The sequence below is a fragment of the Lepisosteus oculatus genome, chromosome 4 (assembly GCF_040954835.1).
Source record: "Lepisosteus oculatus isolate fLepOcu1 chromosome 4, fLepOcu1.hap2, whole genome shotgun sequence".
In the NCBI taxonomy this organism is placed as follows: domain Eukaryota; kingdom Metazoa; phylum Chordata; class Actinopteri; order Semionotiformes; family Lepisosteidae; genus Lepisosteus; species Lepisosteus oculatus.
In genome coordinates, this window is record NC_090699.1 from 48,591,038 (window position 1) to 48,603,095 (window position 12,058).

The 12,058-nt window shown below is 35.7% G+C and overlaps 1 protein-coding gene across 24 annotated transcripts in view; it reads right to left on the reverse strand.

The window, feature by feature from the left end:
• cadpsa (Ca2+-dependent activator protein for secretion a) overlaps positions 1–12,058 on the reverse strand; it is a 134,888-nt gene that overhangs the window by 67,704 nt on the left and 55,126 nt on the right. For all 24 annotated transcript variants that reach the window (XM_069189325.1, XM_069189319.1, XM_069189322.1 and 21 more), the window contains exons 5-6: positions 10,924–11,160; positions 9,760–9,881 (exon numbers count right to left, since the gene is read on the reverse strand). In XM_069189325.1, coding sequence (XP_069045426.1) covers positions 9,760–9,881; positions 10,924–11,160 — 359 coding nt within the window. The remainder of the gene's footprint in view (positions 1–9,759; positions 9,882–10,923; positions 11,161–12,058) is intronic.

A 12,058-nucleotide genomic window follows, 5' to 3' on the forward strand; every position in this document is an offset into this window, starting at 1 on the left:
TGTCACTCGCATAAAAGGTATTGGAGGCACTGGGGTTACAAAGAAATGGAATCTGGCGTGATGTCATTAGCTGCTATGGTAACAGCCAGTGCCTGGCCATGATTCAAGTCACAGAGAGATGATTTGTATTCATAAGGACTGTACAGTTTATGTGGACTGAATTCCAGATGAACTTGGTTGATAAAATTAGCTCTTGGGACTAGAAAAGGGACACATGTCTTTGTAGGTAATGAAGACATGATGATTGTACTGTTAAAATGGAAAAGTGAATAACGACCCCAGGAAAACTCAGTTAACTGTCCCAAAGAGCTTTTCCTATCATCCATATTCTGTCTCTGCATCAGCATTCCTGTACAGGGGACATTGCTACTTCACTCTAGGATGAAAGCAAAACCAGCAGCTTTCCCTGGGAAAAAAACAACCTAATAGTAAGACAGAAAACATTAATCGAGGTGCATCCTCATCTTAAAGGAAATATCTGTAAAGGAAAGCTCTGTGCAGAGATGGAATGCACAGCTACAGTATCAAGACTATTCATAAGAAATATCTTTAGAAAACCAAACTTATAGAACACTCCTACAAAGATGCAAACATATTTAAAAAAAAGCTGTGTAGCTATTTTCAATCAGCTTCCAAGGTATAAGAGTAGAGTCAAAGAGCGTAACCCACTTTAAATTGAAATGATCTATTCTGAGAAACATCTCAACCCCCACAAAAAATAAGTGAAGCATGTGAGATGGAAACTGTGTGCAATGTTGCTGGGAGAGTGATTTGTACAATAATGATTCTGAGGTTTGTTTTTTAATATTTCAAGGCTCCCTGCATGTGCCACGAAGTCTTGGATGATTAATGGAACAAACAATAAGCAGGACTGAGTTATAAGGGAGGAAAATGTGAACAGAAACTACTACAAAGATATGATATAATACAGTACAACAAGTAATATCAAATGGGCCCTTAATTTGCTTCACTGAACCACTGTGACAGTAATAAAACAAGTCGTGCCTTATGTAGTTTTTTTTTTTTAATGATGTTAGTGACCTACTTGGATTATTAAATAAATAATAAAAATATGAGTTTGCAGTGCATTGGCTTATTGGATGTGAGATGTCTCTCTATAAAGTCCCATGGAAATAACCACTCTGCACTGGTTTGGTTTTGTATTTCCAGTATACCAAGGAATTTCTTGACAGTCTGCTATAAGTTAATCTCATTGGTTTGCTCTCCTCAAGTATTTTGACAGCTTTGAGCACTGACCGTGAAATGACGCTGATACCGCACCATGTGCAGCCTGCGCACTGCGAATTCTAAAGACAGTCTAGAAACACTATGCCCTGCAACAAAACACCATTAATAATATATGGCAACTGATGAAACCTTCATTTGACATTCTGCCATTAGTGAGAGAGAAAAAAAAGATCTACTGGGTAGTTAAGGTAAGATTTCATACTGTAGTTAACCAAAAAATGAGAATTTTCTTCATGATGGCAGGTAAATAAAATATTTTCACTCCTTTCTGTTTCATTTCCTAGACAAAGAATCACTGGAAGCTGTATGCTCCTTTAGCAGCCATTGTTTCAGAGGGTGATAATTGTTATTCTCTTAACATTATTTACAAAGAACCAAGAAACCCTGAGCTGTTGTCACTGAAACCCACTAGTTGGAGATTTAAGGTGTGGTACTGTATCTACATTTTGTTATTAGGGAATGGGAAATGTAGAAAATGAAGCATGGGGTGTATAGTGTTGGATCTGGACCTCATCAAATCATTATCCATTATCCATTATCAAATCCAAATCATTATAAGATTGTCTTACAAACAATCTTCTTCAGGAGATAATTGGGGCTGCATGACTCGCATGGGCGGAGCTAGAGACAATACTGAGACAAGGATGTTTTATTGCACAAATTTAGAACCTGGACACAGTTTAGAACCTGAAACTGCAGTTTCACTCTATAAGTGAGCCACTAATTACTGGCTGCATACCACACAGAGGGTGTTAGAAATATGGGGGTACCCCTTGGCAGGCTTGCGAAATTGGAAATCAGGGGTGTCATGGGTAAATTGTTTCTCTTCATTATTCACTTTTCCATCTTAACAGTATGATCATCACGTCTTCATTACCTACAAGGACATGTGTCCCTTTGCTAGTCACGAGAGCTAATTTTATCACCCAAGGTAATCTGGAAGTCAGTGCAGCTGCTGCACTGTTAGGTTTTTTGTTTTACCAGTCTGTGTCCATTAGAATGTTCTCACTTTACTTTAAAGTTCTTTACAGCACACATTGCAGTTAAATTCCCGGAACCCATCTCAGATATATTAAAGTACTGACTACAAACATATAGTAAAATCTATAACCAGGGTGAAATTACACCCACAGCCTGTATTAATAATATGGTATTGTTTGAACAGTTTTGTACATCACTCCCCAGGAAATCCACAACATTTTTCTTATTCAGGGTAATTGTTAAAAAACACAGCAGCTCTCTGTTTAATAGGAACATTTTTTGTGTGCAATATGTTACATTGAAGCCAGTGTACTTGTTCTTCAGACCTTGGTCAAACAATACTGTACATTGCTGTTGCATTTGAGGCTTGAACAAGTAGACGATGAGTGATGCAGATCGGTCAGTTGACATTGAACCTGTTTCAGCTATAATTTGCTAGGGACTAAACTAGGGACTAAACTACAGTTTGTTTATCTACAGTATATCTATTTACTCTCATTATCACGTTAATCTCTTTGTGTTCCTTGCTAAACCAAGTGAAAGTTTGTTTTATTCTGCATTATTAATTAAACCACAAAACAAAGTGTCCCGATTTTCTCTTTGTTCAAAATCAGAGGAGGTCCCGTAACCTTATTAATTTCATTACACTATTCCCTTTCAGCCTGCATTTTGGGAAAGCGAGACACATACTTTTTTTGACAAGGCATGTTTATACATTTTTGCCTGTTAACCTCTTATCCTTTCTCCGCTTCCTGTACTCCCCCTCAGAGGTGCTCACATTGCATTTTCAGCCTCTATCTCTGGTGCTACAACGCTCTGTCGGCTATGGGCTTCGTGTCAAAATGAAAACTCCTAATTGAAGTTCAATAGGGATGACAACAAACAGGCAAAATTCACCCACCTGTTCTTTGTCATGTCATTCCTATGTTAATTAATGTATATATAAAACAAACATCTTGTTTTTTGCATTCTATTTCATGCATAGCTCCCCTAGGCCAACTCCACCTTTGCACCTACCCCTTGGATAACTCCTTCCTCTGACCTGAGGTCCAAGCCTCTTCGTCCTACAGCCGGGGGGCTGCCTCTTATCCTTGCGGATTAAGTAAAACCTTACTAGTATTAAAACCTTAGATTAAATGAGTATTAGAAAATACTTAATAAACATTTATAAAGCATCTGATTGTCGGTTGTTGTTATTCCTCTTGAACATCAATATAAAACGCCCATTTATAGGCTGATATGGGCACATTGATTTAGGTACAACAAAAGAAACAGCATTTTTATATTTTTTATACTGCACCAATGCCTCTTTTGAATCGCCATAGTCCTATTGTGTAATTAATGAGTTAAAGAAATGCGTTCTCCAATCTGGCGCACTGGCCAGCCGGCTATGTTGTCAGCTGGGTCATTAACACCGGTCTGTGACATATACGGTCCCACCCCGTCACATTCTCGTATTAAGTAGATTTATAAATGAGACAGATGAATGTAATCCTATCCCTGTATTGTGCAGACTGTATTCTCATAATAACCAGTAAAGAAAATATGCCCTTTGTATAGAATATGATGATATCACTGGCCTTCTGTGATTCTTGGTTTAGAAGTGCTGTTGTAAGACTTTTCACCATGCATGCAGCTACAGTTTCCAGGCTGTTCCTGCCACACTCTCTTGATGGAATCTGAAGATAGAATGAATTTTAAAATACTGCTTTTATGGGAGCTATTTTAGGACATTAGGTATTTTAACTCCCCCAATCACATTGTATGAATGCGCAAGTTAAAAATACTTGAAATACAGTATTTCATTTTGAATTCATCAATGTAGAAACAGCAATATTTTTTTGGACGGGGAGCTCACTTTTATACTCTTAACGTTAGTTCTGTTTAATATGCTGTCTCTGTGTATAGCCATCTCTTTGTAATAAAGCGCTTTGAGGTGATATATCGTAAACGTTGCCACGTAAAAATAACTACTTTTTACTCTGCTTTTGACTTCCTTGTAGATCTTGGCTGGGGGGCACTGAGTTTTTCACACTAGTCGCATGAGCACTAGTAGTGTACTGTATATCACATTTACGCCAAAGTCCGTAGCTGCGTATTTTGCCTTAATACACGCGAAGGTGTAAGAGTGATTCATTCTTATAACTCATAGCATCTTCTGCTTGTTTTTCAAAACGTCGTAAAGCCATCATAATAAATTATACATACTGTACATATTATTAATTTATGTACTGTATAGTATATATATTCGTATGTTTTTGATGTTTGGAAACTTTCCTGTTTCATTCAGACTGGGTAATATTAACTAAATTTCACTGTATAACTAAAAAAGGAGCAACACACTACTCACATCTTATAAGTTTGGAGACACACGGATATACTGTACAGTACTGTAGCGTTGGTTTTAAGACTGTGCACGCCCTGCTGTACAAACGATTTCAAATCTCTTGTAAATTTTGATTATGCTCCACTTAGCTCTTCAACCATGCGGGGTGATATCAGCATTTAAATATTTTCAATCTCATCTGTTTAATTTAATATACATTGAAAATGGAAATTGCGGCATCGGACCGGCTAAATTACCTCTCCACAGGATGTAAAATATAATTCTTCGGTGTTGGATAAATATAAAGTCCTGTTTGAAAGAGCAAGCCGTCTTGTCTTGGGGAGCACCTGATTTTTGTCGTATCTCGCTCGCCAGAAATATAATTTAATTATTTTGCATAACAGGTTAGACTGCTGACCTTTAGGATTAGTTTGCTTAGATGACTGCTGACTGTTTTAAGGATTGAAAATCTTGGTGATACTGAAGTACTATACATGTACCATCATAAGGTCATCTTTTTGCATCACTTTCAACAAATGCGTTTAGCTAGAGTCAACTAACGCCTGTTTGCAAATCGGAAGGGTAGACTAGATGCTCTTGCATAATTTGCAAAACAAAAACGTGTGCGGAAGAAGGCGTACAATAACTAGCACTTTCAGCCTTAGCTTCCGTAAAGCATGGGAAGAACAGAACGGGACGGTGACCCCTGCATCTTTTTGCTCCCACCATCAGTTTACACGGAGTGTTTTTTTCCACTGTATTAGGAAAGAGAAAAAATGTCCAGTATTTGGCTTTTATCGAGAACGATTTTGAACCCGCTCTTCGCAAGCATATAAGAAATTACCCCTGTGTCGAAGGCAAACTGTCGTATTTTGGAGAATTTCCTGTAAATATATTTTTAATAGATTCCCAGGCTGTGTTGCGCGGTCTGTTGGAAGCCATTTTCAAATTGAGCAATGTGTGCTGAGCTGAGTTAATTCCTTTGAACTTTTACAAACCTTTAACAATGTTTTTTCATAATATTTCATTTGTGGGAATCCACAAAGTGTGGATCCTGAAAACCAAATTTAGTTGTTGCAGCTACTGAATATCACCGTTGTTGTATAATAGAGACATCCTCTTTCAGGGAAGTATGAAGAAAGGTCTCTTGATAGTGAAGACATTGCATTACTATGCTTCCATTAAGTGTTATCACATAACTACACACAGAAGATTGTAATTCTAATTATTTTAAATATCTTTGCAACATCCAATTAATTCAAGACGTGAAATTGTTATTGGAGTATGCTAGACAGATGAAGATATTTCTAAATATCTAGAACCTGTGTTTTATAACCTCGTAATGAGAATTTTGTAAAAGCAGTTGAAAACCAGCAGCATTTTTAGTTTTTTTTAATTTTACATCACATTTTTAAAATCATTTTGTCATTAAAACTCCCTTTTTTAAATAAAAGCACAGTTCATTTAATCATGAAACAGACTTTCTTCTTTCGAAAAGACATGTTATGGATAAAGATCGCAGACACTTGACACTAACAGTTTGAAATCTTTCATTAAAGGGCTTTGGGAGATCTGACAATTGCCTAAACTAACAATGAACTACACTGATTCTCTGACAATAAACTGCTAAGAATTACCATTTAGTATTTAACTTAATAACTCAAATATAGAAAGTAGTTATTGATTATATCATTTTATGTAACTTATGTCTTGTAGTGTGTGAGACATATTACACCCTCTCACTCAGAGGGTGGGGTACAGTGTTCTGAGTCCACAGCTGGGACAGAAATTTAAGAGAAGTTGAATTAATTGAAGTAATTTCATATTGTTTCACTGAACTCTTCAAAACACTTGTTTTTACATTGGAACAAACATATGGTTATATCACATTCAATTCAATTAACCTCTACAGATGTAAAGTAGAATTAAAGTGAAATGTACAGTATAATAAACAATGGATTGCACAAATATTGATTAAATATTGAATTATTTATTAAAACTAAATAAAGAATGCAGAAGAGCAGGTAAACATTCCTATAGTAAATTCTTTCAGAACAAAGCCACTGTGTGAGATTGATTATGCTATACAGCACAGGGGGTGAGAACTGTTTCATTTGTGATATGGGGTTGCTCTCTGGTTCAGATTGGGAACTACTGCACTGTTATTTTGAAGTCTTTGAACAAACCTAATGAGTATAAGCCCAATGATCACATTGAGCTGTTTTGTACAGATGTATTTCAATTATTTGCACCAGTTTTTCATTTCTAATTGTTTTGCAATTTAGGAACAATTCTACATTGTACCTGTAGATGGCAGTCCAGGAATTCGCAAGATTTGAATGACTCATAAAATAAGTTATAAACTTTATGTTCAGTAATAACAGTGCTTTGGAGAAAACATTCAAATATAATCTTTAGAAATGTCATTAAATAATGTTAAAAACACTTGTCTTCAAAGAATTAATCTGCATAGTTTGGTTTTGTGATGTTACCATTTATAATACTAAATGATTACAGTATATTCAAATATACTGAGAGTCATTTGCAAAAATGCAATTGAACCAATGTTTGTAGTCCAGTATACAACTTCTGTACAATATTTATAACCCTTTTTAAAATTTACATTCTGTTAGTTACATTATGTGTAATTATGTATTCAAATGTTGCTGTATAGCAAATCAATAATAATCAAAATAAGCAATAATGGTGTTTTTTTAATGGTGTAATATGAAATCAAATTCATTTTTCACATTCCTAGCAACCCTAGCATTGTAAAAGAAAACGGGTTATATTACATACCATTACTGTATATCTTTGTAATGTTTCAAATGATAAAAAGCTTACTAAGAATAAACAGAATATTGGTATCTACATCCAGTTAAAAGCAGCCCACGTACAGCACTTTGTATTCCTAAGGGATCAGATTTTATATAAACTGTACTTCCCTTTATAATCTACTGTAGTTAAAACCTAAAAAGCTGATGTTCCTTTTCTGAAACTTACCCTTGAACATCATAGCACACAAACTGTAGGCCCTTTTGTTGCATACCATTACAGTCACTCCGCTGAGAATCGGGACTTCAGAGTCAATGAAGAGTTGTATTGGCCAAATACTGTAGGTATCAGCCAGCTTTCTTTTTTAAATACAGATCTTTGCACCCAATAACTAAAATTGAACCTCCATCTGAGTTCAGTGTATTATAATCTATTTCAATTGTCCCCTACAGTACAATAGTTTTGGTGATTATAGTTTAAAAATACCAAGACTGTAGAACAAACCAATTAAGTGTATTTAAAATCCACCATTATTTTATTTTAAATCTTGTTAATATTACTATTAAAAGCCATGCTGGTCATTTTTTGTATATGATTGTAAATTACCCCACAAACACACAAACAAAAAAATGCAGTCTCACTAATTTTCAAACATCTACAATAATTGTGCTCACAATAAGACGCTGGGGATATGTCTTTAGTGCTCATTCACATGGTACCAGGAAAAAAAGGGTCATGCTGCTGTTTTAAGACACTATGCATAACAGATTAGGTAAAATTGCACAGCAGATTAAAGCAATTTCCAAGAATGCTTGGGGGTTCACATTCTACATTTGAATGCATTTCTGTAGTCTGTCCTCCAATTGATTTGGTTCACTTAATTATCCATTTGAAAAGGAGGAGACATTTTTTTAAAAAACTTAATACTGCTTCTATAACAGTCACAACCTCAGACACTGATTTAAATAGAACACGTGCATTAAAATATAAAATGACAATGTTGCCACCTACATATGTCACTACATTATATACTGTACCAGTAGTCCAAAAGAATGTTTTGGTGGGCAGGAGAGCACATAATTTACAGCCAAGATCCTTCACACAATGATGGAGGTTCAAGACAGTGATCACAGTAGCGCCATTGATAAGGAACAGTGCTACAACAATGCTTCCTAAATGTTCTGTAGTTTTTCAGATATGAAAGAAACAATGCTTTCTGCATGTTCTGTAATTTTTGTGATATAAAAGGAACTGTGCTTTTTGCATTATATAGATTTAATGACTGATGTGGGTAATAACTGAGTTTTGGAGAACACTTTTCCATACTCTTTTTTGTTAAGTTTTTTACAGAATATTAGGAATCGTCATGGTATTTTGTGACTAAAGTAGAACTTTCCTGTGTGCCCCAAAGGTGCAATGGTGTCATCGATAAAATGAAGAAAAAGTGTACTGATGGTCTTGTTTAATTCATACAGATGGAGTTTTTTGTATGCTTTAATTAAAGTAATGGGAGAAATCAATGTTGCAAGCTCTAATGCCTTTGGATCCTGCTCAATACTGGACATTGAGTAATATCCACATTTGCAGTGAGGGAAAACAGTGAATTTACTCAGAGAATTAAATAACCATATGGAACTCAGTAAGTTACATAGTCACAAACAAATGCCTGTGTCATCAGTAATAGACATTACTGATTAAAACTGTTCAGTTGTGTTTGAAATGGCGATCTCAGGAATGTATGCTCCTGCTTCTAAAACTATAAAATATTTCAAATGGTCTTCTCCTGCAGAATTAGAATGTTTTCTGCTTTCTTAAAAATTGGTAATTTAATTTTTAAATGGGCTGGAAATTAGAGGTTTTTAGAAAATGGTTATCAGATTTCTAGATTGAAAACTGGGGCTCCCAGTATACTTTCATTTCACGAGGAATGACAACACCCAAGATGAAAGTGTCAAGGAGCGAAATTGTGGCTTTAACCCGCTTGGATGAGGGCTGACCTCCCAGCCATAGGACAAGGAGACCAGGACCCCCATACAGTGTGACCAAGGTGTAGCTGCAGAGGTGGAGGTGGGATGCAAGAGACATGCAAGAGAGAGAGATAGGGATCTCGTAGGTATTTATAGCATTTGGGAGAGGAATGGATTGTCAGGAGCGATTGCTAATTACTGACAACTGAGTCTGATTGAGCTTGGTTGTTGTCATCCCTCCGAACTTTTGTTATAAACTCCATTTAAATTTAACTTTTAATTAAGCCCCCTATGCTTGTATTTTCCTAGATGTTTTGGCAGCAGCATAGAGCTCAAATATTTTCTAATGATGCCCATTTTGATCACACATTGATGCTCAGAGATGATCCTATTTTCTGTGGCAGAGCAAGTACGGTATCAGTACCTTGGTATCACCTCAAGGTGGGACACTGGCACACTTACGTTGGCTTGGATGCTTCTGCCTGATCAGTTTGTAATTTTTCTCCACCTTCAACTTCCATCGTGCAGTAAACTATACGGTTAGGAGCCAAGGACTTCAAACCCTGGACCTCCATGATCACAACCTACAAGAGACAACAAAGGAAATGTAGTGAGAATAGTCCTATGTTTCCCGTACTTTATTTGATCAGAGCTGAATTCTGCGTTGTCTAGATTGCAAGCCGGTGACTTCTCTTCTCAATGTGCTCAATGCACTAAAGCCTGTTACACATAAACAGAATAAATTGCTATTGGGGAGGTTCTCCACAAATCAACCTCTTTGTATGGGTGCCATCTATAAACCATTGCCTCAGAACCACAATAATCATTGCAAATGTAATATATGATATGAAACCAGGCACTCGCAGAAGTATTGAACTACTGATGGGATAATTATGCTTTAAAACCAGCCAGGGAAAACAGTTCTGAAGGATATGTTCACAAAGTTAATTTATCATAAAGTGAAATTGTTTTTCGGCATTATATTTGAGTACTCTATAGATGCAATTGTTCATATTAAAGTCATGGGTGGATATATAGTACCTGGTTATACAGTATATGCAGGTTACTAATGGCATTAGGACAGTTTATTATTAGAATGTGTGTTAGTCATTTAAAGTTGCTGATAAAATAATGTTAAATAAACCAGTAGTATTATTAGTGATTGCGGTTGTACATGTGACCACAGCAGGTTTACCCTTTGTAGGTGGTACTTTGAATAAGGAGACAAGGATATATCATATTAATTTAATATAATTTTACTTTTCTACAATATAGTCTCTTGTACTTCTTTACAAATCCAGCATCTAAGATGAAAGCATGACTGTGTCAGTTTTATCATATTCATTACTCATTTTGTATCTTTTTCCACAATGTCCAGGCTGGAGAAAAAATACATTTTGTCCAGTATGTTTGCTCATCTCACTAAACATTAAGTACTTAACATACTTAATTTATACTCATGTCTAAAGGGAGCTCTTTCCACAAAACAAAACACTCTCACATACAGTAGCTTTAAAACAGCTGCTATTTTAAATACTGTTAATTGTAGTTTCTGAAATTCCAAACCGTTGCTGTGTGTTACAAGTCCAAAATAATATGATCTGCTATAATTCAGATCACTGGTACCTCAAGAGTGAAAGACAGGACAACATCAGATTTAGAAAGCTGGTTTTCATTCTCTTCGCCCATGTCAATGATGGATGTGTTGTGACTGCGTTTCAGCTTCTGTAGCTTGAACTCAGAGCCTCCTTTGGACACAGGCATGCTCTCTAGGTTAGCCATGAGCAAATTCACAGAGGACTTCAGCTCTTCAATGTACATGTTCTCCATCTCCTTTGACACAAACTTTGGAAATTTGCGCTCCTGTGAACAAAAAAGCAGAAAAGTTCTTAATGAGCAAACATCTTCATCATCTTCACAATTATTTTACAAAGTGATATTATATACTTTTAAAAAAAGTAACAATACTTTATTAGTGTTGCAATACTAAATTACACTAGTCTAACGCCTGATTAAAGGTTTACTGTTGGAAACCCCGATACAGACACCAGTCAAAAACATTTTGTGGTTTAGTCTGAACAGATTTTGCCACTTTTTGAATATAACAAAAGTGATATCATTTTAATATTATTTTGATGTAAACAACAGCATACTAAATTATAATAAAAAGCTTAATTAGGTAAAGTAAACACTGAAGCTTCTGCTTCAGCATATACCATCCCTGGTTCTGGAGAACTACAATCTAGTAACATACAGTATGTCCCTGGGTTCTAAAGATTGGCTACACCTGTGAAGGTGTCATTGATGAAATAAGGAAGTAATCTGTTCAACTAGGAGAACTCTTGACCCTGAGGGCTGAAGAAGAGTACTTAAAATTAGGTACTAAATGATCTCTACATTACTTTTAATTTAACAAATAACCTGTTTAATTGATCACAGTGAAATTGTTCTAAATCTCTGGTGTTTTAGTGGTGATCTACAAAACATGCTAGACTTATTTCCACATGACCAAAGTTTGAGAACCCCGTTGTATACCACTTAGTACATTTGTGTTTTATGGGTATTTCCGACATTCTTCAAATATATGAAACTATCAATATGATCAATATATGATGATATTGGCCAAACATAAAACAAAAACTAAATTAACCAACTACAGCATTTAAAACTACGAGGAAAAAGGAGAAACAAATCTGACTACAATTAACAAAACAAAACAGAACAGAACAAAACAGGAGATTCCATCCCCCCCCCCCAAAAG